At 42.7% G+C, this 27,443-nt stretch overlaps 1 protein-coding gene across 3 annotated transcripts in view; it reads left to right on the top strand.

Moving 5' to 3' along the window:
- ATP8A2 (ATPase phospholipid transporting 8A2) overlaps positions 1-27,443 on the top strand; it is a 493,942-nt gene that overhangs the window by 42,710 nt on the left and 423,789 nt on the right. For 2 of the 3 annotated variants that reach the window (XM_072134328.1, XM_072134326.1), the window contains exon 2: positions 23,065-23,209. In XM_072134328.1, the coding sequence (XP_071990429.1) occupies positions 23,109-23,209 (101 nt within the window). In that variant the 5' untranslated portion in view covers positions 23,065-23,108. Of the gene's footprint in view, positions 1-11,065; positions 11,187-23,064; positions 23,210-27,443 lie in introns of those variants that run through there. The other variant, XM_072134327.1, reaches the window with a different exon arrangement.

The raw sequence follows: 27,443 nt of genomic DNA, 5'->3' as shown, positions 1-27,443 counted from the left end.
AAAAATATTGACATAATGGGGCAGATTTATCAAGCTGTCTGAAAGTTAGAATATTTCTAGTTGCCCATGGCAACCAATCACAGCTCCCCTTTAAAATATTCATGAGCAATGGTAAAATGAAAGCTGAGCTGTGATTGGTTGCCATTGGCAACTAGGAATATTCTGACTTTTAGACAGCTTGATAAATCTGCTCCAATAGGTCTAACCGACAGGGCTGTGTCTCAACTTTTGTCTCCTGGTCCCTCTAGTAGTGGTGAGATAAATGCAAGCATTCCTTCTCTGTGCCTTATTCCTCTAATCCAGGGGTCAGGAACCTTTTTGACTGAGAGAGGCATGAACGCCACATATTTTAAAATGTTATTTCGTAAGAGCCGTACCATATGCACATGCTCCCGAGTAGATAGGTAGTCCCATTGTCACGGGTGCCCCTGCGATCTAGGTCTTGGATCGCAGACACACCCGTGCTCCTCTCCGTAGTGGCACCCCTTTCCGAGCTCACTCAACCCCCCACTTTCCGGCTCCTGTCCCAGCTGGCCAGCGCATGCGTGCCGCCAATCGCGGACTTAAAGTGCCAGTGTGTCACTGTTTGGTGCTGCCCACTTCCCGTGTGCCTATAAAGCCTTCGCAGGCTTGTCACCCAGTGTATAGGTAGCCATAGCACATGCCCCCAAGTAGATAGGTAACCACATAACACGCCCCCAGTATATATAGGTAGACAGAGCACATACTCCCATTAGATAGGTAGCCCCAGCACATACTCCCAGTAGATAGGTAGCCACAGCACATGTAGTCACAGAAATAAAAAGAATATTCACTTAGCAGCACTCCCTGCAGCCAGCTCCTCATCGCTCCCACAATCTTCTCTTTGACCCAGGCTGAGACGATGGTGGCGATGGCGCCTTGGTCGTACAAAGGACGTAGGCAGTGGTAACATCGCTGCCTGTATCCAGTGATCAGTCTAAGAGACACACAGCAGCCATCACTATTTATTAAAGATCTGTCTGAGAGCCAGATTCAGCCAACAAAAGAGCCATATCTGGCTCCCGAGCCATAAGTTCCCTACCCCTGCTCTAATCTATATAAGATAGGCTTCACTCCTAAGCATGTACATAAAGTGCAGCCACATTCATCTCAACTAAAAGAGGGATCAGAGGTGCACAAGCCACATGCAGCCTGTCAAGCCATGAGGTGTGATCCGCACCCTGCTTACAGTCAGAGTCCTATAAACACTTCTATAACTGATGTAACATGACTGAAAGAATGGTACATTGGTGCAGGAGGCCAGGTAGTGGTGAATGCAGCTGAGAAGAGAGTGGACCCAGGCATTTTTGAATATATTTACTCTTACGGACTAGGTAAAAGTTACTTAATTGGTTTCCGATTTTGTGCCCTACTCATAGCTTTGTTGCTATCTGATCTGTGACAAGCCCCTTCTTCTATATATTAATGAACCATATCACCAAATGTTTCTTCAGGTTATTTTACAAAGATTCAAAAACACTACAGGTAGGAAGAGAATTGTTTCAAAGTACTTGTTACCGTATGTTCTATGCTCCACCCCTCCCAACGAAGGAGGCGGAGTAAACATCTGCACTGCCAGTGATTGGCTCCTGCTGATGCTCAGGGTGTTTCTTCAGTGATGTAACTTTCCTTAAATGGACAGTTACTAGGGACCTCCCTAAGTGTACACTCAGCAAAGGCCGGGGATGCATGCAATAAGAGCTTTAAGAGCTTTACTATATTCACTAAAGCAATCAAAACTTTTTGCCCTATGAGCGACGGTTTTCTGTATATTTTTTACCCTTAGTCCTAATGATTCAGTGTCAGGCAATCAGGCTGTAGAATCTGATTCAGATCCTAAGCAATGTAGTATTTGGCCACTAGATGACAGCATCTGTAAAAACTGCACCATGTGAAGGTTTTTTTTTTAGTTTATAAGAAATAAAAGCATAGCAAAAAACATATACCTGAATAATTTGCATAATTGTTGTTAAATGTTGTGCCCCTTTAAAAGAAATCTAACACCATGGTCACGTATTGTAAACCAAGCACACTTACATATTGCTGTGTGCGCCCTCCTGCAGGATTCAATCTTTTTTTTTAACTTCTTAGCTTCTTTTAGCTTTCCTTATCTTTGAAGAAAAAGGTTTTAAAAATTATGCAAATGAGCCCGAGGGGCTCCGGACTATATTGCATAATATTTATGCAAAGTTTTCATAAAAACAACAACATAAGATAAAAGAAGAGGAGGGGATCCTGCCAGCAAGGGCATAGAGCTGCATGTAAGTGAGCTGGGTTTACAGTCTTTCATCCTGGTGGTAGATAAAACAAAACACTTGTAAATGTTTTATTGAACTTTTTACCCTATTTTATCTTGTCAACTTCATCCTCCCTTCATTGCCAGCTAGAAATATAAAAGTCCTTAAGCTTCCCTAGGGACAGTGCCAAATATCATGTTCCCTTCTGCAGATACAAGCTTTTTCCATGTCCCTCTCCATACCTGTAAATTTAACCCCTTAAAAATGCAGGGTTTTTCCGCTCATTTCTCGCTCTCCAACTTAAAAAATCCATAACTTTTTCATTTTTACGTGTACAGACCTGTGTGAGGGCTTATTAAATGTGGAAAAATTTTCTTGTGGGCTCAGTTTTTGACACTCCTGGTGCTGGCGGCCCCTGCAGTCTGTGTGTTTATGAGATATTCCTATACACATGACTGACAGCCTGTATAATGATGTGACACTCCTGGTGCTGGCGGCCCCTGCAGCCTGTGTGTGTATGAGATACTCCTATACACATGACTGATAGCCTGTATAATGATGTGACGCTCCTGGTGCTGTTGCCTCCTGCAGCCTGTGTGTGTATGAGCTACTCCTATACACATGACTGACAGCCTGTATAATGATGTGACACTCCTGGTGCTGGCGGCCCCTGCAGCCTGTGTGTTTATTAGATACATGCTTGGAGCCACACAGTCTCAGCTCTGCTAAACCTCCTAGCTAATAAATGCAAGGCAACACCTGGCCTGGATACATGGGAGCAGTCACCCCACTCAGCTCTCAGACTACTCCAGGAAAAGCCGGCCCGTTTTAATGCCATGAAAGCAGTTATACTACTATACTTTTAAATAAGGGTCAGCAACCTATGGTTACTGCCAAAGATTAGCGGCTTACTTCACTGACGCCAGGCACCTCAGTGACACATATCGGTCCTCAACCACGATACCTTGTGCCTTGTCACACATGTCTGATCCTTTTCTTGGGGACTACATTGCGGCAGTGGCCTAATGCCATCTTCCAAATGAAAACACAAGCACACTTGTCCTGGCCGAGCATGTATATTTTTAGGGTGGTCAAACAAGCATTAAGTGTCAGAAACTGAGCTTCTATTGAACGTGTCTGCAAAGCAAGGACTCCTTATATATGATGGGGACATTAGATTGTGAAATGAATTGCAATCTCTCCTGACTTTCCAGCTTTTGTCCTTATATCATCTCCCAATACAGTAGTAAACAAAATAAGAAAAAAAAATAGTCTCCAGTAAAACATAAGTGGCAAGCGTACAATTCATTTAGACAGATAAGACTGCTGGGAGGTCTAGCCTGGGGCCTAATGGATACTTATCCAGACTTAATTGATCTGTCAGGACGAGGCCTTGGACCTGGTTTATTGCACACAACAATAAAAGCTCTGGGAGGAATAAAGTGACTGGATGTGTTCTTATTAATGATGTGATGGAATATATTAAAAGCCTCAGAGATGGTGTCTACTTGTATCATCTACCAACTCTTATAGTATTAAGATGGAATTTGTAACCAGACTATTAATATGTAGGTCTGCATCAGACAAGAATATAACCTGAGGCAGGGTGCCAGAGACCCCTTACCTTTAAGAAATATAGGGCTGTGATGAAATATAGAAACATACATGCCAACGGGTGGGGGTGGGGGTCACATGCAAGGTTTTGCCTGGTTCATCAGTGCATCAGTGTCTCTTGATCCCTCCTAGCCTTATCTTGAATAACTACTGAAATCTCTGGAAGGCCACACTTCAAACACTGAATAGGGTCTCTGCCTCTGTAGGGGGTATCTATCATCTTCTGTAGTCCTGGCGACTCCAAGCTTTCCTTAGAGTTCCATCTAGAGTTCCACTTTTTAGACAAAGGATCATAAAATTCCTATGTGCTTGTATGACCAATATGTCAGTTAGGGACAGTTATGGAGTTATGATCCATCCCAGCCCAAGGTCAAGTACATATTTGGAATTGGGATACCCAGAGTAACCCATACCTGTGTCTCAATTTAGTCTATCATCCTTGGACACAGAGATATAGCTAACTCTCAATAGGAGCATAGGAAATTGGCCATGTCTGGTCTCAATGTAATCCAAAGATTAATCCGGACCAAAGAACTAGAAGCTAGAACTCCTCAAAGGTCCTGGATCTGATTTTAGGTAGGGGGTTCCTAGAGCACTCCCATGGGTGTGAGGGGTGTGTCTATGGCTAATATAATAAGGTCACCTCTTGTGCCCATTGTTATTCCCTGGGAGATATTTTACCATCTAAGGCAGGAAGAATCATTAAGGACAGGCATCCATCATGTCCATTGACCAGCATTAGTTGCCTTGAGTTAACTAACTCACTGATTGCTGATACTTGTAGTTCTACACTTGTATTTTTGCTCTGCTAAAACCCGATAAAATACTGTTTCAGACCGGGCTTATATCAAACAAGAGGCAAGTGGTGCCCTACTGTGCTGATACGGTTCTGTTTCACTGAGGCTATTGAAAGGGGTCTTTTAGCCATACAGGCTTGTGTTTGAGCATTGTGCCATACCGAGGTTACGTGGGCAACTTTAACTCACTTCCTGCACTTCCAAAAACCTGTGCATTCAAGTAGTTTCTATAAAAACGATAATTAATGGACGTTTCCAGGGTCTGGGAATGTCACATGGGGCTTAGTGAAAACATTGGAACTTGAATTGCCAATCACCAACAACAGAATCACAATTGCAATTTCTTTCCTAACCTTCAAACGTAACCTATAAACCCATCTATTTAGGACAGCCTACAACACAGACAATAACACCATTGCTGTGCTCCTTCATACCATGTCTCCATCTCCATATAGATTGTGAGTCCTCACGGCCAGAGTCCTCCTTCCACTTGTTCCTGATCTCTGTACTTTTGTATTTTGTACTTGCATTCGTTCTTGTTTTAATGTAATTGATTGTACAATACCATAGAATTTGTTTATAGCAGTCGTCTGCTAGGCGTAGAAATGTCAGCTAGCATACAGCCCCCAAAGAAGAGAACTGTCCACAGGCGCGGTACAGTGAGCACAATGGGGCTCATTTATCAAGAGTTGCGCTGCTCATTTTTGTTGGACTTTGCACTTCTTTGGGGATTACACGGCTTGGACAGGTATTTAACAGGTGTCTGCACTGGGTGTCACATGCGATCGTTTTCTGTTGCAGCTGTGCCGGCTTCCATGCGACACAAATTGGGGGGAGTGCTGTTGGACAGTCCGACTGATTCGGACTGAGCGGCACAGTGCATTACGGTCGGACAATGCACTTTCAGTGAACTCCATCGGATAGGTAAGTAAATGTGCCCCAATGTGTGCCACCATACTGCGCTACACTGTGAAAATACATAGTGGGGCAGATTTACTTACCCGGTCCCATCGCGATCCCGCGGTGCGTTGTCCGACGAGGATTCGGGTCCGGCGCAATTCACTAAGGTCATGCGTCCAAGTTCCTTCCGGTGTCGCTGCTGCGCTGAGGTCCGCCGAAGTTCACCTTCTTCTTCCTGGTGCATATGAGTGCTTGATCTTGCGACACAAAACCTTTTTTAAATTCCACCGTTTGTCCGAATCTGTTGGGTTGTCCGATGGCTACGCCCCCCCATTTCTGTTGCGTGCAAGCCGGCGCCGATGCCCACAATCCGATCGCGTGCGCCAAAATCCCGGGGCAACGAAAGTACTGTGTTCGGACCCTTAGTAAATGAGCCCCAGTGTGTGCTCTGTCCTTTTCCATACATACGGTGCAGCTACACGGCTCGCCCCTCACCGTTCTGAAAAGCATGAAGGTCAGAATAGTTGTGTCTCTTTGGATTTGTCTGATGGCTGGACTATACATTTATCCCGACATGTGAAGCTAAATATCCATGTAGTTTTCCATAACTAGAATGATTCAGAAAGTCTCGGGGGACAAACATGTTAAGTTAGTCATTTAAATATATAATAGTACATGATAAAAACCTTTCATGGCTTGTTTATGGATTTACATTGTAGTTTCCAAAGCCATTGGCCGCGTCATACTTAATAGGTAGGTCAGAGCACTGATGACATCTGTCCAAGGCTGTTTTTTCCCTTTCTAACTTGCATAAAGCAGGACATGGGAAAAAGAAAAAATTGATTTTGTTTTACTTAAAATACACTACAAGGCCAATAGTAAATGAGTGTCCTATTGATGTTTCTTGTAAAAATGGAGCAATTAAGGTGCAGCGCGCTTTGCAGACTTTGTGAAGAACCTAGCAAATGGAGGCCAATTGATTGTATAAGAGTTGAGGCATCCCTGCTGGTTAAACTCTGGGAATCTACAATAGTTTCTTTCAGGTTTGGTATCAGAATCATACGTTTTTTTCAGATGGCTTGTCTTCAGGAAAGATGAACCAGGCAATCTCTAATGCACCTGTCATTGTAGGAGGTCTTTAGACTATTAAAGCTGTTCAGCTCATTCTCTGGTTGGACAAACCAACCAGAGTACTGGAGTTCTCCAGTAGGCCAAGGATATGACACTATAGTGCATCTGAAAGAAGACAACCCCATATGAAGGGGACTTTGGATGGAGCACATGCATGACCATCACTCCAATCAAACTTTGTCTTACTTTGATCATCCACTGAGAAAAGACAGGAGGCTTAGGACTGTTCTAGTGATCAATGGTAAATTTACTGTATGTTAGTGGAGCAGCTGTCTCTGTGGGAGTCTATGACCTCCTTTGTTATTTGGCCCTCATACAGTTTCTCAGATCATAATGGTGACAATAAATATATCCTGCGTAGCCATCTATCAACTCTATATGCGGATTAGAACCTTGGTACACCTTGGGCATGCAGCTTGCTCCTGGAGCAGTGTTGTTTTCTGGACTGCTCCTCTCAGACACCAGCACCACTCTCTTATGCTGGTCTCCATTAATGCTGTGACTGTGCAAGATTTCAGGGCTTTAATAGCAGAAGGCAGATCTACTCGAAGAAGGAGAGAGTGGTGCCGGCAGATAGATCTAAGTCATCAAATTCTGTCCCTTTGTTGCTGCCTCTTTGCAATGTGTACTTTTTGAAGAAAAGGTGTTTAAAAAGAGGAGAAAAAGGCCTTTTTGTATTATCTATTAGGTATGGTTCCTCAGCTTTGTGCAAAACAGTATATGAATCCTCTCCTCTATTACCCGATGCCTACATATGAGATTGCTTGATCAACTTTAATAGTTCCCTTTAAATCTATGTCCATGCAAGTGATCTAGAGTTCACTCCATGTATCATCAAGTAAAGGGCCATATTTATCTGGCCTTGTATGCCTGTAATCTGGCGTACAAGCTCTGAAATAGCTGCAATTCCTGGTTCACAGCTAGGAATTGTGGCTATTTTCCCCATTACGCCACTTCCAAGTAAAGTGGGTGTGAATGGGTGCAACGGCAGGAACGCCCAGTGGATCATTTGGCCGGTACGAGGTGTTCCTGCCCCGCGTCTGCGCAATGCCTGTAGACCTGTAGAACTGCCGTAATAGTGCTGCAGATTTATCTGGAGGCTGGAACTGGTGGGGGTCGAGGCACCATCAGAGTTTGTACCATCTTCCATTCAATTCTACGTCAATCTGATCGGTAGGAGTTTGACTGCTGGGACCTCCACAATCCACAAACCAGAGAATGAATGTCCACCAAACATGTGGACGGGGATCCCCTTCTCCCTAGTTGAATTAAGCAGAATGATACTATGAGAGTGTTGGAAATTGCTAAGCACAGCACTATTCACCATCTATGAGTGTGAGATACCCCAGTGACAGCCCCATGGTTAATGGTGATTTATAAAGAAATAATAATAATGTGCCTGCCAATTTCTGACACTCACATAGTATTGAATAGAGTGGCAGGACACATGCTTGACCTGCAGCTTCATGCAGCTAGTAAGAACACCCTGCTTCTCAAGATCGGCTAAGGTCAGTTTTCATGAATAGTGAGTGCTCCAGTCATTGGACCACCTCAGATCAGATGATCATTGGAACACCTCCGATCAGGTGATCATTGGACCACCGCCGATCAGATGATCATTGGACCAATGCCGATCAGATGATCATTGGACCACCGCCGATCAGATGATCATTAGACCACCTCTGATCAGATGATCATTGGACCACCACCGATCAGTGACCATTGGACCACTGCTGATCAGATGATCATTGGACCACCGCCGATCAGATGATCATTGGACCACCACCGATCAGATGATCATTGGACCACCTCCGATCAGATGATCATTGGACCACCACCGATCAGTGATCATTTGACCACTACCGATCAGATGATCATTAGACCACCACCGATCAGTGATCATTTGACCACTACCGATCAGATGATCATTAGACCACCGCCGATCAGATGATCATTGGACCACCACCGATCAGATGATCATTGGACCAATGCCAATCAGATGATCATTGGACCACCATTGATCAGATGATCATTGGACTACCACCGATCAGATGATCATTGGACCACCTCCGATCAGATGATCATTGGACCACCACCGATCAGTGATCATTAGACCACCGCCGATCAGATGATCATTGGACCACCACCGATCTGATGATCATTGGACCACCGCCAATCAGATGACCTTTGGACCACCGCCGATGACATTGTTATCTGCTATACTGTGGATGGGGATAAAAATCGAAGTTGGTACAACACTTATTACTTTGTCTCCATGCTTCCATCTATAGAATACATCAAAACTGCCTTAGAACTACGAAGTGTGAACACAGGCTGATATGTCAGTTTTTCCTGCTGCGTGTCTCATTTGATGAAAGTTGTCTAAAGATCCTATTAATATTTTGCAGCATTAAGTAAAAACAAAATAAGAATTCTTAGTTATTCAACATGAAGCCTATTAAGGCAGGTGTGTGTCAGCAGAGACGGCGTAGAATGACTTTTCCTGTTGAGAAGAACCGCTGCTACTCTAATTCGATTGTATTGATTTATTTTGATTTCCTGTCAACATTTATAGCTCAGAGGAAGAACAAATGGTATTTTTTGCTTCAATGTTTATGATCTGTTGGTGCATTGCTGTGGACTGGAACATGCTAGTATCAGCAGAGCGGCACGGGAGAAGGGCACTACCTGTTCCCAAATTAGCCTTTAAGTGGCAGAGGGAAGCTTTATTATGTAGCTTTTATCATCCACTCATCCATAGCTGGTTATGACATTGATGGTCGAGTGATGTCTTATATAACTCTACATAAGTTTTGGTTTCGCTGAGACTAGTTATAATCATAAGCGCCGTTCTTTTATTCACTGACTGTCAGATGTTTTACACTTTGACTACCTTTGAAAGTAAATCTGCCCCACTATGTATTTTCACAGTGTAGCGCAGTATGGTGGCACACATTGGGGCACATTTACTTACCTATCCGATGGAGTTCACTGAAACTGCATTGTCCGACCGTAATGCACTGTGCCGCTCAGTCCGAATCAGTCGGACTGTCCAACAGCACTCCCCCCAATTTGTGTCGCATGGAAGCCGGCACAGCAGCAACAGAAAACGATCGCATGTGACACCCAGTGCAGACACCTGTTAAATACCTGTCCAAGCCGTGTAATCCCCAAAGAAGTGCAAAGTCCAACAAAAATGAGCAGCGCAACTCTTGATAAATGAGCTCCATTGTACTCACTGTATCGCGCCTGTGGACAGTTCTCTTCTTTGGGGGCTGTATGCTAGCTGACATTTCTACGCCTAGCAGACGACTGCTATAAACAAATTCTATGGTATTGTACAATCAATTACATTAAAACAAGAACGAATGCAAGTACAAAATACAAAAGTACAGAGATCAGGAACAAGTGGAAGGAGGACTCTGGCCGTGAGGACTCACAATCTATATGGAGATGGAGACATGGTATGAAGGAGCACAGCAATGGTGTTATTGTTTGTGTTGTAGGCTGTCCTAAATAGATGGGTTTATAGGTTACGTTTGAAGGTTAGGAAAGAAATTGCAATTGTTGAATTTTTCTAAATCTCATAATAGGATTTCATATTCTGTCAATAGTAGCCAGAAACAAACGGGTGCACCACCCATGAGGTGAGTTTAGCCTCAGCCCTTCCCGCTTAAAAAATAGAAATTTTTGTATACTCACACATTCGCACACATGTAGAGCATGTAGATACGCATATTGTGCCATATACAAACTACAGCATATATGCACACATATCGTATATACACATACCATACACTATATACACATACAGCATATACACATAACTTATAAGGCATTTATACATTATACGGCGGAGAGGGCACCATCAGACAGCAGAGAGTTTAGGCTCACCCTTGGGGACAAAGGTTTAGTTTCCTGCCCTAACCCTGTATTTAAATAAACAGGCCAATGTGGCTTTTTGGTGCCTACACCAGCATTTATCACCCATGTGTCATGCCTAAATAATGGAAACAATTTATAGCTTATGCCCTATAACAAAATTATGGCAAATTAGTGTGAAAACCCCAACTTTAAGGCAAAAATTTAATTTTTGGTTGCCAATTCGGCTAGGTCATGCAGTTTGTGGCACAATACACCGACAGGGGCACTCAAAATACTAGTTATTACCTTTTTCAGTTCTGGATGTAGACATAACACCCCCTAAAATAACATATACAAGAGATGTAAACATACCATAACAAGAAAGACTGCATTTACTGTCCAGAGCAACCAATCAGAGTGGAGCACTCATTTCTTAAAGTGTTCTGGGAAAATAATAGCTGCGTTGTGATTGGTTGCTATGGACAACTGTTTTCAACAGGCCTTTATATCCTCCAGGAACATCAATATAAAGGGTTTATACTGGAGACACCTCAATTCGGATTAGGCAGGATACAACCACTAAGACTCTTGACAATTTTGCTTGATATAGTAGCAGCAATGGGTAAGCTCTGCCTGTCCTATTTGTCTTCTTATGGAGGCCGTACGGTCTGCTTATTTTACTCCTTTTCATATAAAGCCATGTTGGTGCTTGGGGTCTTCAGATTTGTTATATTCAATTATTATTTATTTCTCCAGCTTCTTCTCTTGCGAAATTACATAAAATATTGCCAATTTGGGCTGGTAACAGGTGACGAATTATTAGACAATAGTGATAGGACAAATTCACACTGCGCATGAAAACCCTCCCAGTTGTCAATTTACAGATACATTTTGAGTCAAACTAACATAGAAAGGGAGCCACACAAAGCCCATATTATTTATTGAAAATGTATATGTTTAAACAAACATGTCAGGAAAACTGGTCTTCTTATACCTCCCAACCTTTAGGGCAGTTAAGAGGCCAAAGGTCAACCCTCCCCTAGTGTACCCACAAAGTATTATCCCCACTGTATAATGTCGCCTTCCTCTGGCCCCTTACTATATAATAACTCCTGTCCTGTATCCACTAATGCCATCCTTTGGACCCTTATTATAATGCCCCTCTTTTCTCTGTCCCCTTTTTCAGTAGCCCCATATGCAATAATAGTAACTAATATGTAACCCTCCCCACCTATAATGTCCTATACTCTTTCCCACCCTCCCTGAAAATGCCCCCTATCTGTAGCCCCCTATTTACGCCCTTTTCTGTCCTTAACTTTCCCCTTTCCCCATAGTATCCTGCTCCATTCTCTTGCTGTTCTGTTTATATCAAGCACAAAGTGGCATCAGCGATGAACAGAAGTGGCAGAGGCCTAATGGTGGAGTAGGAAGCGAATGGTTTCCTTCTCCTCTATTACTGTGAACTCCGGATGCAGATAGAGTTGACACGTGAACAGCGATGGCTCCAGGTTTCTGTAGGCCCCTGGGCTACAGAGCCTCAGTAGGACCCATTGCAGTGAACTCACGTGGCAGCACTAAAATTTCAGAAACTAAAACAGTCTCCTGTTCCCTAAAATATTCCCTAGTTTATCATCAGTTCCCTCATGGTTATTTTATATACAACGCCTTATGGCTATTTATATACACCCCCCTTCCCCCAGCCACTATGGATTCATTATAAAAAGCCTTATGTGGGCCCCCCCAGCAGCTCTTGGCCCCAGCACTTGCCTTGGTATACCCAGTGCTGGTGCCGGTCCTGCATGTGGTACATACTTCCCTGCCTCCTGGGGTAGTAGTATGCCTACATGACATGATATTTGAGCATCTACAACTTTCAGGCGGCTGTATGTAGTACATGTTCCAGTTGTTAAAGACACAGTTTATCCAGTATACAGATGACACAGTTTATCTCACTTAACATAATGCAGCACCATCCAAGATCATTACCACAGGGATCGCGTGTAATCAGATTCCCAGTAATCCCATTGCCATGGTGGTGCGCACTGACACGCTGCGCTTTATCTGTCTATTCCCAGCAGAGTCAGGCCTTTCTATGGTCTATATATAGAAGATATGTCTCTGTATGGAGAATTTAGATTATAACTTTATGGTAATTACAATTTCGAGCAGAGGTTTGAGTTTTGGAAGACGATGAGGAGAGCAGGATAGTGGACAGATGGATGGTTAATGCTTTTAATCCTGTATTAGCTGTTAGAACTGGCAAAAATGTGAGAAGTTTATGAGAAACTCTCCATGACCTCAGCAGGTCAGAACAAAGCATTTTGGTGCCCTCAGCAGACAAAAAAAAATTTGCGCCCTCTCCATCCTCAAGCCATAACCTCAGTTGATGGAACCAAGCACAATTCTATCTTTTCAGCTGACCGAGGTGACAAATTAAAAGCTGCCTTAAGTCTTAAGAAAGGAATCTAAGCAGTACACCACAATTTCATTATTCAGAATTAAGGAATGCACATTTAAAAAAAAAAATACTAGTAGTAAATACACAGCAAACATATGTACCTAACATACCCTACGTCCATGTAGTCACTATACTGCACACATAAATTTGTACCTGCAGTCACTATACCACATGCATAAATATATATCAATGATCACTATACCCCACACATAAATGTGGGGTATAGTAGGGGGAGTGACTATCCTAGCCTAATTGGCCAGCACCAGTTGTGGTTGTTACCAGTGGGTGTTTGCTATATAATGCAACAGACACCCCCTACATATAAAGAGAGCTCAACCCATTAGTCCTCTTCAAAGGGTTTTCCCACGAAGCAAGTTAGGCCCTATCCTAACTTGATGATCGGTGGGGGTCTCAGTGATGGGACCCCCACAAATCATAAGAAAGGGGGTACGATGGTATTTGATGTACCCCTGTCGCACCCCTTGTAGAACCACCAAGATGGCTGGAGCTGCCGGTCCCGCATGCCCTGTTCATCTCTATTGAGCTGATGGAGATTGCCGAGTGCTGTACTCAGCAATCTCAATCAGCTCCATAGAGATGAACGGGCAGCCTGGCCATGTCTGACTGGCTGCTCCAGCCATCATGGTGGTGCTACAAGGGGTGGGAGGGGGTAAATTGGACCCCCGTTCTAGTGATCTGTGGGGGTCCCATCACTGAGACCCCCACGATCAGCAAGTTTTATTATTTAAATAGCAATGAGATATGTTATCGTTACATATCACTTCCCATTATTAACATGATGCTGTCTGGATGCAATATAGTAACAAGCTCTAACTCCACTAGAGCCAGCTATATCTTTAGGCAGGCTTTATAATCCCCATAATATAACAATATAATATAGCATCAGAAAGCATCAGTATCAGAAATTTATAAATAAATTAATATCTGGATTAAATAGTGCAGGGCACAAGTTTAAGAGAACTCTAGTTGTCACTTTATTCCAGGAGCAATTACAGAGGAATGGCACAGAGTTACCAATAGAGACGCTCTAGTACTGGCTGATGACATCTAAGTGGACAGACTGTGGCCTATTTACTTAGGTCCAGTCCCGATCCTGCGGCGCGTTTTTCCCGACGAGGATTCGGGTCTGCCGGGATTCACTAAGGTCGTGCGCCCGATATCCAGCAGGTGTCGCTGCTGCGTCTAGGTCTGCCGGAGTTCACCTTCTTCTTCCCGGTGTATGTAAGTGCTGATCTTGCGACACAATTCTTTTTTTAAATTCTGCGGTTTGTCCGAATCCGTCGGGTTGCCCGATGGCCACGCCCCCCGATGCGGCACAATCCGATCGTGTGCGCCAAAACCTTGGGCAAAATGTGTACAGATGAACGTGTGCAAAAATGGGCCTGGCTTGCGGCTGTTGTCCGCCAGGTGAAGAAGTTGGGGGGCTCACCTCTCCCCTCTGCACAAGCTGAGCGGCATAGACCTCTACGGGGAGAGGCAAAGACCTCTATGAGGGGACAAATTGTGCGGCTAGATCACAGCCCCCAATATGGTTGTGTCCATAAGGTCTCATACAATGAATATTTTCTTTCATGGGAAGTTATCTTGCATATACAGTATAAGTAATGATAAACTATGTATAATAATTTCAAGGATTTCTATGGAAAGGAGTCTCATCTATCATTGTATTTCTGCCGCCTCTTTTCAGAGTTGTCTGCTGTTGGCCCACTTGTGTGTTCTTATTTATCTTAGTCTGAGATACTGAAGAACTTGTATGTATTAATTGAGTGGTACGTTTGCACACTTTTTGATTATTTGCAACGTTTTATGCGCCTGTATGGAAGTAAGTATGAGTCAGTTGTACTTTGATTTGTGCCTAAAAAGTCTCTAGTTTGCTCACAAATAAGAAGACGCAAATCAAAGAAAACATCTGTGTTGCAAAGATGCATTAGGAACACTTCAACAGACACACACATCACTGCAAAAAATATGTTCAAATACTCCCAACAAGGTGCAAAAAATAAAAAAAATGCACAAAAAGAGAAGAAAAAAACTAGGCAAAATAAAGTCTCCCTCTTGTTGCTCTACATGTCATATCAGAATCCGCCACAAGGTGTCTCCAGGAGTTAGACACTGATTTCTAGCAATGGAATAGAACATTGTAATAATAATAATAATAATAATAATAATAATAATCTTTATTTATATAGCGCCATCAAATTCTGTAGCGCTTTACAAATCATAGGGGACAAATATAATAAAACATGACAGAGCACAAACATTTGTATGGAACAAGAGGAGTGAGGGCCCTGCTCACAAGAGCTTACAGTCTATGAGGATGAGGGGGTGACACAAGAGGTTGTATAATGGTCCAGTATCTAATTTTCTATTCATTGTTGTTAAATCCATAAATACAATATACCAGGTCTACAGGACTCTGACCACTGAGCACAATACACTTATATAAAAATGCTTTATTGTTTCTTGCAGACTATTTTAATTATTAAATAAATTCATGAAATTTTATGGCCAATAGCCAACGTAATAAGGTCTGAGATGTGCACATGTAAGGTACCTGAAACCCTCTGTTGTAAAAACCATAGATCATTTATTAGAGCCATTGTCGAACCCTTGATGCTGTCACTGATATGTGGCCATTGTAACCAAGTACAGTCAGTCCATGGGTTACGTACAAGATAGGCTCTTTAGCTTTGTACTAAAATTTTTATGTAAGTCGGAACTGGTCATTCTATAATTGTAGCTCCAGATTATTATTTTTTTACTGTCCATATGACAATTGGATTTTTGAAATTTTGTGCCGTCATGGGAATGAGGATGATCAATAAAGCTTCATTATAGACACCTTACAGCTGATCATTGCAACCTGGGACTAAAGTAAAGCATCCAGAAACTTCACTAGAGGTCACAGTGGTCAGAGAGGGTCATCCGCTTGTAGGGGTCACCTGTAAGCCAAGTGTTTTGTAGTCGGGGACCCCCTTTACTTTAATAATTCAAGCAACTAAGCTTCTATTTATACTTGTTCTCTAATTTCTGTATAAAACAGAAACCAAGACAAATAATATTGATCTTATTGATCTCACGACCAATACTATAAAATGTAGGTCAAACCCTTTGACATTTAATGAGTTACTCCACGTTCTGTTACAGTAACTATTATTTTCTTTTAAAAATAACTTTTTATTAAATTTTTCAAAATTTTTAACAGATAACTAAAATACAAAACTGACTTGCTGTAAGACCATACATTGACACATATAAAAATATCCTGCGCTCTCCCCCCTCAGATCCCACATGTTCTTTATGATGAGCGTGCTAGATCCACCCCTGAAGCCTGAAGGTGTGGATGGTTTCTTCTTGATATCTCTCCTTCATATTTATCCAATGTCCCACATTGCACCACAATCCAATCGCGTGCGCCAAAAACCCGGGGCAATTCAGGGCAAAACGGTAAAAAGTCGGGACGAAAATGCGGTGTTCGGACCCTTAGTAAATGTGCCCCTATGTCTATCTATCTATCTCATATCTATCTATCTATCTATCTATCTATCTCATATCTATCTATCCATCTAACGTCTTTCTATTCATCTCATAACTGTCAATGGAGAAGATTTATCAGAAGTGTCTCAGGTAAAACTGTTCTAGTTGCCCATGGCAACCAATCAGAGCTCAGCTTTAATTTTATAGACAGCTAAGGGAAAATGAAAGCTGAGCTCTGATTGGTTGCCATGGGCAACTAAAACATGTCATCTAATGTCTCATACATCATTTGGTAGTAGATTTGTAATGTGCTCTGTCACTTCAATTTTCTTAGGTATTTTTATATGTAACAGTAACTATTATTTTAGTCCGGAATCTGCATCAGAGGCTCCAAAACAAATGTGAACAAAGTACAAGAGATGTTAAGCACAGCACAACCCAAATCAGGAGAATAACTCTTTTGAAGATATGGGATATACATAAAATATATATTAAATTACATACATTATAGTTCCCCTGCTTTGGGACACATCCTTGCGAAAAAGAAGCGGAGGCAGCAGCCATGTTTACTTGGAAGCCTTAGGTGAAGATTTCATTTGGGCACTCAATTGGGCATCAGATTACTAAGAAGCAGGAATCTCATAGTAATTCTGGCGTGTAGTGCACTGGAGTGGGGATTATTTAGACCGCGCACCAGTCTTTATACATCCCCCTTTAAGTTTTAGGGTCTGGTACAAATTTTTAATTTGGATTTTACAGCTTCCCGCTACCCTCTTCTTCTGAGTACCAGTCGACCTTCTGGTGTTCACCCAGTTTATTGAGCAGTAATGGACCCCAGAAGGGAACAGCTAATTTTGGGGGTTAATTTGGAGCAAATTGTTTGAATGGAAGATGAGCTGCAGTTCCTGAGGGTGGCCACTACACAGAGATTGGAGCTGTTTGTTGGTTGCCCAAGTGTTGGGCTCTATTGCTCTGATATTGCTGGCATGACCTATGGATAGATCATCAATATAATAAGCCCCTGTGATGTTTATATAACATGATGAACCCTTGGGTGTCTTGCTGTATTGGACTCAAGGATGAAACCCTAAATCCTTCATACAGATCAATACCATTGCCCAATGTAATTACTCTTTTGTATCTGAAATGTAGAAGTGTTTTGCGGCTTTCTGAATTGCTATACATTAAAGCTGACAGATCCATCTTGCTGTTTGTTAACTATAGTGTAGAACTGGTGATATAAATATTCAGCCCCATTATTATCAACGCAGCCGCAAGCCTCTCTTCACAATGACCACAGATGAGGCCTTGCCTTCTGCAGTGGAATGAGCCTCTTTTGTATCACAGTCAGGGTCTCCGGGGATGAGGAGACGCTGGATGAGGCCAGTCCTGGGGCCTTCAGCATTTTGTCATTGTACAGTGTCTGAGGGTAATTCTGCCAAGTCATTTTCCATTTGGTTTTTGCATTATTGAACAGGCATTACCTTGCTTTTACATAAGGGTCTGTCACTAAAAATAAAGGCCCTGTCTGCAGTCTGTCCTCGGTGCAGTGTGTTGTGGACAGATGTAGCTGAGTTTGTCCTTTATCACTATTCAATACATATATAATACTATTCGAAACTAAAATATGTTATGTGTGATTGCACCCTGGTGTGTACATCTATATATTTCCTACCGATTTATTCCACAGGGCCGATTTATCATACTCTGGTACATGGTGCATCATCTTATGACACAATCCCTGCCCCCCAGGCACCTACCAGATTTATACGGAAGCTCCGGCCTCCTGATAAATATGACAGGGGTAGCGCAGCTGGCGTTTCTACACAAGCACCCTAGCCTGCGCCAGAAACTGGTGCTGATTATGGGTAGTATGCAGGCACGGGGCTGGAACTATGGGTCACACTTACTTACCCGTCCCGTCGATTGACGCCGCCGATCCGGAATGTTTGACAAGGCTTCGGAGCTGCCCTGATTCACTAAGATCGTGCATCCGATATCCTGCATGTGTCGCTTTCCCCGCTGAGGTCCAACGGAGTTCACCTTCTTCTTCCCGGTGCATGTGAGTGCTGATCTTGCGTCACAATTTTGTTTTTTAATTCCGCGGTTTGTACGAATCAGTCCGGTTGTCCGACGTCCACGCCCCCCCGATTTGTGTCGCATGCAAGCCGGCGCCGATGCACCATAATCCGATCGCGTGCGCCAAAAACCCGGGGCAATTCAGGGCAAAACGGTAAAAAGTCGCGACAAAAATGCGGTGTTCGAACCCTTAGTAAATGTGCCCCTATGTCTATCTATCTCATATCTATCTCATATCTATCTATCTCATATCTATCTATCTATCTATCTCATATCTATCTATCCATCTAACGTCTTTCTATTCATCTCATAACTGTCAATGGGGAAGATTTATCAGAAGTGTCTCAGGTAAAACTGTTCTAGTTGCCCATGGCAACCAATCGGAGCTCAGCTTTAATTTTATAGACAGCTAAGGGAAAATGAAAGCTGAGCTCTGATTGGTTGCCATGGGCAACTAAAACAGCTCTGCTATCAGACACTTCTGATAAATCTCCCCCAATCTATCTATCTTTCTTCAAAACTAAGAGACCCACATTTATCAAAATTAGTGCAGACTGCACTATGTACCTGTGTATTGTGCAGGGGCGCCAGATTCAGGATTTGTGGCGCACGTTCTTCATGAATCTGGTGCTCCCGGCACAGCTCCAACAGAGTGCACCAACTTTTTTTGGTGCACCTTTAACATGGGGTGTCAGACTCTGCATGATAAATGTGTGGCACGTTCAGACTGTGCACCGGAATGCCCATTTCAGTGCAGAATTTAGTGTTGCGTTGAGTGTAGTGCAGCTGCAACACAAATGTGACACAGACACTTCTTAAGTAAATATACAAGCAGTTTGCACTGAACAGAATGTGCAGGGGCTTTAATAAATGTGGGCCATAATCTTTTGGAGCAGCACATGCAAAGGTATATAGGGTATAGGCTTCTAGAAGTGTAATATACAAGCCGACATAAAATCAGTGATGAAGCAGAGCTCCAAATCCAAAAATAGTTTTATTCCATCTATCTTTCTATCTATCCATGTAATCAATGTATAACTATTTATCCAGCTTATATCTTCATATCTTATATTGATTCATTCATCTCCTACCTAACTACCATCTATTGATCTAATTAATACCTGTCCATATACCTGTAGTGGCTGAACTGATCTATCTATCTATCTATCTATCTATCTATCTATCTATCTATCTATCTATCTATCTATCTATCTCCTATCTATCTATCTATCTATCTATCTATCTATCTCCTATCTATCTATCTATCTATCTCATAGCTATATATCTCATATATATCTCATAGCTATCTAACTATCTATCTATCTATCTATCTATCTTCTATCTATCTATCTATCTATCTATCTCACATCTATCTATCTATCTCATATCTATCTATCTATCTATCTATCTATCTATCTATCTCATAGCTATATATCTCGTATATATCTCATAGCTATCTATCTATCTCATATCTATATCATAGCTATCTATCTATCTATCTATCTATCTATCTCATATCTATCTATCTATCTATCTATCTATCTATCTATCTATCTATTTCCTTACTACTTAGATCCATCCATCTGCATCCACATCAATAATAAGAGTGCCCATTACCCTGCAAATCTCCTGATATTTAATGTTGAACCCTGTCTCCTTTTTGAGTTAACTGAGCCAAAAATCCTTTAATCCCTCGCATTGTGTGGAGTGAATGTAGTAAAGGCTGCTGACAGTGATAATGTAAGTGGGTGGCTGGGAGCATCTTTTGTTTGTTCTTTTTCACATTGTTACCTTTGTGTTTATTTTTGGATGTGCGCAAGCCTCGCCAGTACTAGGTTTTACCTATGGCCGTCTGTGATAGGTACGTGTGTATTCTGTGCCAGCCTGGTGTGGTGAGATATTTTTATGTACCATATGATAGGGACTGGTTAATGTGGAACGTGCCTGTAACTTTATATACTTTACTGTGTGTGATAGCTTGGCAATACAGCGATATAGTTAGGATAGTGTGTGTGCCAGCACATGGCATTCATCGTCTGGTTACATATCATGTATTAGTGTACACCTTATGCCAGCTTGTGCCACTGATAGAATGTGCCATCTTTTATGAGTGTTTCTCATCGCCTGGGTCATCCTGTGACAGTAATATGCTGACATGCTGTGAACCATCCAATTCCAGACTTTTATACCTGCTGTGTGTTACTGATAGCTCTATATTTGCTTGTGCCCTCTGAGAGCAGTAATAATTTCATGCCCGCTGTGTGGTAGTAATGTTCGGTATGCTCTGCCAGGCTAGGTAGCAATACATTTGTATACATTGTGTACCAGCCTGAGACTAAAACAGAGGCAATTTTTCAGGTTTGTACCAATACGTCATTTTGCAGGTTGTGCCAGGGTGTATACTCTAAGTATATATAGGGGCACCATATACTTATATGCTGTTCATGGTTGTACAGTACACACACTGGGGCACAGTTACTTACAGGGTCACTGGAGTTGACAATCGTTTAATGGTGTATGTAAGTGCTAGGGCGTGCAACACAATTTGAAAGTTAAATCCCACGCTCAGTCCAAATTAGACGGACCGTCCACCGGCACGGCCCTCAATTTGTGTCGCATGGAAGCCAACGCAGCTATGCCAAAAAATGATTGAGTGCAACACAATCCAAGCGTACACACTTCTTACATACCCGTGCAAGCTGTTTTGGCCCTGAAGAAGGTGCACAGTGCAGTGCGTGAGCCTTAGTAAATAAGCCCCAATATGTGACAATCATTGGCTTATGTATACTGCTGGTGCCACTAATGTGCATACTATGTGCCAGTATATGAAATCTCTGTGAGTTATACATTTGTATATTAAATATCTATGTATATCTAGGTGTATATGTTATTTGATATACTTGTCTATGTATATCTAGGTGTATATGTTATTTGATATACTGTTGCATTTTTATGGTTGTTTCAGCATATTTTGGCATATGAGCCATTATTATCTTTATTACATGCTGTGCCAGCGTATGACAATATTTTCTCTAATAACCTCCTAGAAGGCTCATAAAAGTCATTAAACATAACTTTTACCTTCATAAATTGGCCTTCTAGGGGGATGAAATATTGGAAGTGACTTTAAAGTGAACCTGTCACCAGGAATATGACTTTAAGATGGTGACAGGTTCCTATAGTCTGTGCTATGCTGATTTTAAAAATGCCTTTGTCAGCATTCTGAATCATTTCAGTAGTTTATACAACTTTATTTTACATTACCTTGCTCCCTGCTAGCAGCATATGGTGAGTCCTGAATGGGGGGAAGGCATGGCATGGAGTTAGGTAGTGTGAAAAACAGTTTTATAAAGTAGTGGCAGTATTCAGAATGCTGACAAAGGCATTTTGAAAATCAGCATAACATAGGCTATTGTAACCTGTCACCTGCTAAAAATGACTTTCATGATGTCAGTTAATTTAGATTAAGCCTCATTTCTAATGTAAGGTTTAGGACAATGATACACCATGCGTCAGACGGCTATGGCAATGATATAACAGTAAGGCTAAATGCACATGAAGGTCGTGTTTTTCACAGATCTGTGTGGTGTCTGTAGAAAACTCAGAATTGGTGCTATTTCCGCACATGTATGTGGTTTGGCCCTTCCCATAGAGGTTTATGCGAATGTGCCATACGGTTGTCATTTGTGCGCTGTCCGTATTTGCCAGGTTATACAATCACCTGACCCTTCAAGAGGTTGGGACAAGCTAGTGACATTATTTACCAGCCTTCTTTTATTTTTTTTTGTCCAAAAAATGAATGGTATATGCATGACACACCGACTGTTTTTGCGGACCTGCGACGGATTACCCACTGATGACAAAAACGGACCACAAATTCCTTGTTTGGATTCCCGAAATCAGCACAGAATTGACTGTTTGCCAACCTGTTTGCACTACTTCTCTTGAGTCTATCTACGTTGTTTGCCAGTATATCATTGTTGTTTATCTCGCGTGCCAACCTGTGATAAAAGTATCTTTGCGTTGGCAATGAGCCAACCTATGCCAGTTTGATGAGCCATAATATATTTGTATGTGTTGCTGTGCCAACCTCTGACTACAGTACTGTACGTCATGTGCCAGCGTATGCCTGTACCACTCTGTGTGCCAGCCTGTGAAAATGACATCTATGTATATGTTGTGTGCTGAATGAGTGTGTGCCAGGCTGTGCCACTGTGTGTGCCAGGGTTGTGTGAGGTCCTTGTTCTCATCTGTTGTGCAGATGATTAACCCCTTCCTCCCCAGCGGTGTGTGAGATGAGGTGCATCTCCTCATGCAGTGTTCTCCATGCTGCTGTCTCCTCCTCCCTGCCATGTTCCTCTCCACCCTCTGCTCATCTGGTGCTGCCTCCTGCCTGCCACTCCTCAGTGCTCTCCATCCTCCCAGTATATCAGCCCCTCCTGATCTGTGTGTAATCTGTGTGCAGGTCCAGTCTACTCCTCTACCGGTTACAAGAAGGCAGATGATGAGATGTCCGGGGCCACGTCCAGTGCTGACCAGGTGGAGGCAGCTGCCCGCATCATCCTACTCAACCAGCCCCAGACTAGCAAGTTCAGGGACAACAGGGTCAGGTAAGAAGCCCCCCATACCCCATTCCACCTCACCCCATACACCGATACTCTAGATCGCTGCATTATGCCCAGCCTGCAACTAACTTCTTATACTTAGTACAACTCAGTCACTACAACCCCCATCCTACAAGTTACTACTCATGTACAGTCCATAGATTGTAATGTCTAACTGACAATGTTATTGCTCTGTAATGTGCTATGTTGTCCGTAAATGCCCCCCTATGATCTCAAAAGCTCCGTGGAATACATTGTTGTAATATAAATGATAAAGATTTACAAATATAATATTATTATATAATATTAGCAGTATATTGCAACATTGTTGCAAGTTATGCCCCGCAGCATGTTCATGATACATTCATAGACAGAGATATTATTATCATATTATTCTGTTTCTGGAGGGTCCATTATATGTATATGTTTGCACACAGGTCCATATAGTGATTTTACGAAGCAGCTGGAGACTCAGGTTCATAGAGTTGTAGGGAGGTGTGCAAATAACATGTGAGTGGAATCATACCTGGGGCACTTGGCAGAGTTTATGCCGGTCTTGTGCTGAGGGCACTCAGTTGTATAACACCATGTGGCTTCACAGTTTATGTAGTAAGCGCAGGTCTGGTCCTTATCATAGTTTATTATGTCCTTTAATGAAGATAAAAACAACACACATCTGGGGTCAGTCTGTAAATCACGGATCGTGTGCTGACCAGAATTCATGAACTGACCAAAGTGCTGAGGATGGGACTCCAAGCATCAGTGTAATATATGATACAGGGAGACCCTGCTTCCCCACTTAGCCTGAGATGGACTGGTTATGGGTCCCCTGATCATTGGGTGCCCGTTCACCTGTCACGTTGCTTGCCCAATGTTTTCATTAATTTTATCAAATGCCCCATGCCAATAATCATGTCTGGACATCGCATTGGAGGGTCCGGAGTGCCTTGCAGTGTTTTTGCAGAGACACCATTCACAGTTCGATATTCCCTATCTATGGGCTCATGCCACTAAGTAAAGTTTCACTATGCTGTGTTGCTATTGAATGTTATCTATTGTTTTTATAGTTGACCAGTTACATTAATATAGACAGAGAATAAAGCCAGTCATAGATGGGACTAGGGGTGGACAAAGACAACTAAGGGCCGTCTTACAACTGTGGTCCCTGACCTATTTATATTGGGGGACCGACTGCACCTATATTTTTTTTTCGGGAACCGGAACCGTGGTCCTTCGAACAAAAAAATAGCGTGCCAGCAAATACCTCATATCTAACCCCAACCCATATAAAAGTGTCATTTCCCGCAGCCCCTGATCTAAAATGCCTTCTTTTCAGTAGCCCCCCTTTAAAAGTCCTCTTTTTTATGTAATCCCCTCCTGACTGTAGCCACCTTCCTTTTCTGTATCCTTCCCATTTATAGCTCCCCCTTCTATGTAGCCCCCTCCTGATAATGCCTTCTTTTCTGTAGCCCCCTTATAGTGCTCTCTTTTATGCAATCTCCTCCCGTTGCTGTAGCCACCTTCCTTTTCTGTATCCTCCCCTTTTCTGTAGCCCCCTCCTGATAATGCTCCTTTTCTGTATCCTTCCCATTTATAGCTCCCCCTTCTATGTAGCCCCCTCCTGATAATGCTCCTTTTCTGTAGCCCCTTTTTTATACCACATATACTCTAGTATAAGTCAACCTTAGTATAAGCCGAGGCAACAAATTTTACCTAAAAAAACTGGGAAACTTATCAACTTGAGTATAAGCCTAAGGTGGGAAATGCAGCCGCTACTCATTAATGAAATGTCCACAGCAGAGCCCCCTCAAAAACGCACAGCCCCCAAAGTAATGTCCCCTGCCCAACTCCCATAGTATTGCCCCTTGCCCTTAAAAATAAAAACCTCTATACTTACTTCTGACGCTCCTCTTCTCCCCACGGATCCAGGTTCTTTTTAGCCCAGCGGCTTCCGGGCAGACAGGTAGAGGCACTTCAGTGTTCGCTGCCACTGCGTATGTACAATGACGCAGCCGATTACGTCAATGGGGCAGATTTATCAAGCTGTCTAAAAGTCAGAATATTCTTAGTTGCCCGTGGCAGCCAATCACAGCTCTACTTTAGAATATTCATGAGCACTGGTAAAATGAAAGCTGAGCTGTAATTGGTATCCATGGGCAACTAAAAATATTCTGACTTTTAGACAGCTTGATAAATCTGCCCCATAGACGTGCCTCTGCCCATGTGCCGGGAAGCCATAGGGAGAACAACCTGGAGCCGCAGGGAGAAGAGCAGGGTCAGAGTAAGTATAAAACTTTTCTTTTTAAGTTCTTTTGGCCACGGCCAGGGACCGGCTGTAGATCTCTACTTTATTGCAGCTGCTCCCTCTTATATGGCTGACAATGAGAGGTCATGATTTGGGTCATCCCGTTAATGCCACCTATTAACCTACATTTTAAGCATTTAAGGGAAATGAGTGGGTTAATAGTGGCAATATAAAACCACAGTTATTAAACCCACAGCTAGCGGTCTATGCTAGTAGAGAGACATCTCTGATGGTCAAGATTGTGAGCTGGAGGGGCTTATATGAAAAGGTCCTGGGTCTATAGTATGCCCCCACATCTACATGGGCAGCTGAACAGACTACGAGATTTGTTCCAGATGTATTTGTTGATCATGAGAGGAATATTACCGCCTGAAGAATTTATCATCAGTTGCTGTGATATCCAAATGATCCACATCGCTCAGTAGCCTAACCACTGCATATAATCAATGACAATCCATAAAAGACATATTTGTATTGATGATTGGTCTGCAGAAAAACCTGCCAACAGCGAGAGCAAAGAAGCTTGGCTGTGTAATAAATGGTAATTAAATATAGTGGGTAGCCTTACCATGTACAGTAGCCTCCAGAAAAAGCCACATCCAAACTGGTACCGGGTTTTGTTAACCCCACAAATACTTCAGACTGACAGTCTTTAGGAGGTCTGGGGCTGCCTCACATGTTAACTAAAGAGTCATTGGGGGTCATTTACTAAGGGCCTGATTCGCGTTTTCACGAAGTGTTACCTGAATATTTCCAATTTGCGCCGATTCTCCCTGAATTGCCCCGGGATTTTGGCGCACGCGATCAGATTGTGTCCATTCGCGATCCAGTGGCGCGTTCTCTGCACTGGATTCGGGTCGGGCCAGGATTTATTAAGGTAGTTCCTCCGCCGTCCACCAGGCGCTGCTGCACTGAAAAGCATCGGAACGCGCTGGAGTTCTCCGGCTCGGGCTGAGTGAAGGTAAGTGCAAGCTCCGCGACAGATGCGCTGGCATGCACGCGACAGAAATCCCGGGCGTGGCCAAACAAAAACCAGACGAATTCGGAAAAACCGCCGCATTTAAAACAAAAAATCTGTCGCGGAGCTTGCACTTACCTTCACTCAACCCGAGCCGGAGAACTCCAGTGCGTTCCGATGCTTTTCAGCACAGCGGAGGAACTACCTTAATAAATCCTGGTCCGTCCCGAATCCAGTGCAGAGAACGCGCCACTGGATCGCGAATGGACCGGGTAAGTAAATCTGCCCCAATGTTTCCTTATCCCATTCTGGAAAAATTATTTGCATATATTCTAGAATGGGATATCGTCTAATGGAGCATCATATTCTCTAATGGAGCATCATATTCTCTAATGGAGCATCAATGGCAATAAGTCTCCACACACCTGCAAGGCCTCCTTATGTCTAAGTAAGGAGAACTCTTACTACCTGACCTTAGGTATCACAGAATTTGGATTGGCATCAACTGAGTATTGACAGTTTATCTTGTGTGTGTTAATATACAGATCGTGTACTGAGACAACCCATTTAAGGTTCTGTTCTGCAGGGAAGGCATACAGGATGGTGGATCATGTAACTTCTGTATTGGACTTGTGGTACCCAGTTCTGCCAATTTTTGATGTTGAACCTGCAGTGATCCTGTGGATAGGGGGTAAATGTCCTTAACATTAAAACCTCTTTAAGTTTTATATTAAAGAGAACCTGTCATCAGGTTTTACCCCAATAAACTAATAACCTGTCAGGTAGTGTATGAAATGTAATTTTTAGAAATCCCTCTTTTATGTGACATCTCATCCTTATGCCTATAAAAAACCTGCAAAACTGCAAAACATGATCTTTGTGTCATATCTAAGATAAGGATCCCATCTTTCAGATCACATCAGACTTATGGCTTTGTGGGCTACAGAACAAGAGATATGGGCAACTAAAGACATAGT

The sequence above is a fragment of the Engystomops pustulosus genome, chromosome 2 (genome assembly GCF_040894005.1).
Source record: "Engystomops pustulosus chromosome 2, aEngPut4.maternal, whole genome shotgun sequence".
NCBI classification, from domain to species: Eukaryota; Metazoa; Chordata; class Amphibia; order Anura; family Leptodactylidae; genus Engystomops; species Engystomops pustulosus.
The sequence above is the reverse complement of the archived record's forward strand: the minus strand, read 5'-3'. Positions and strand labels throughout refer to the sequence as shown.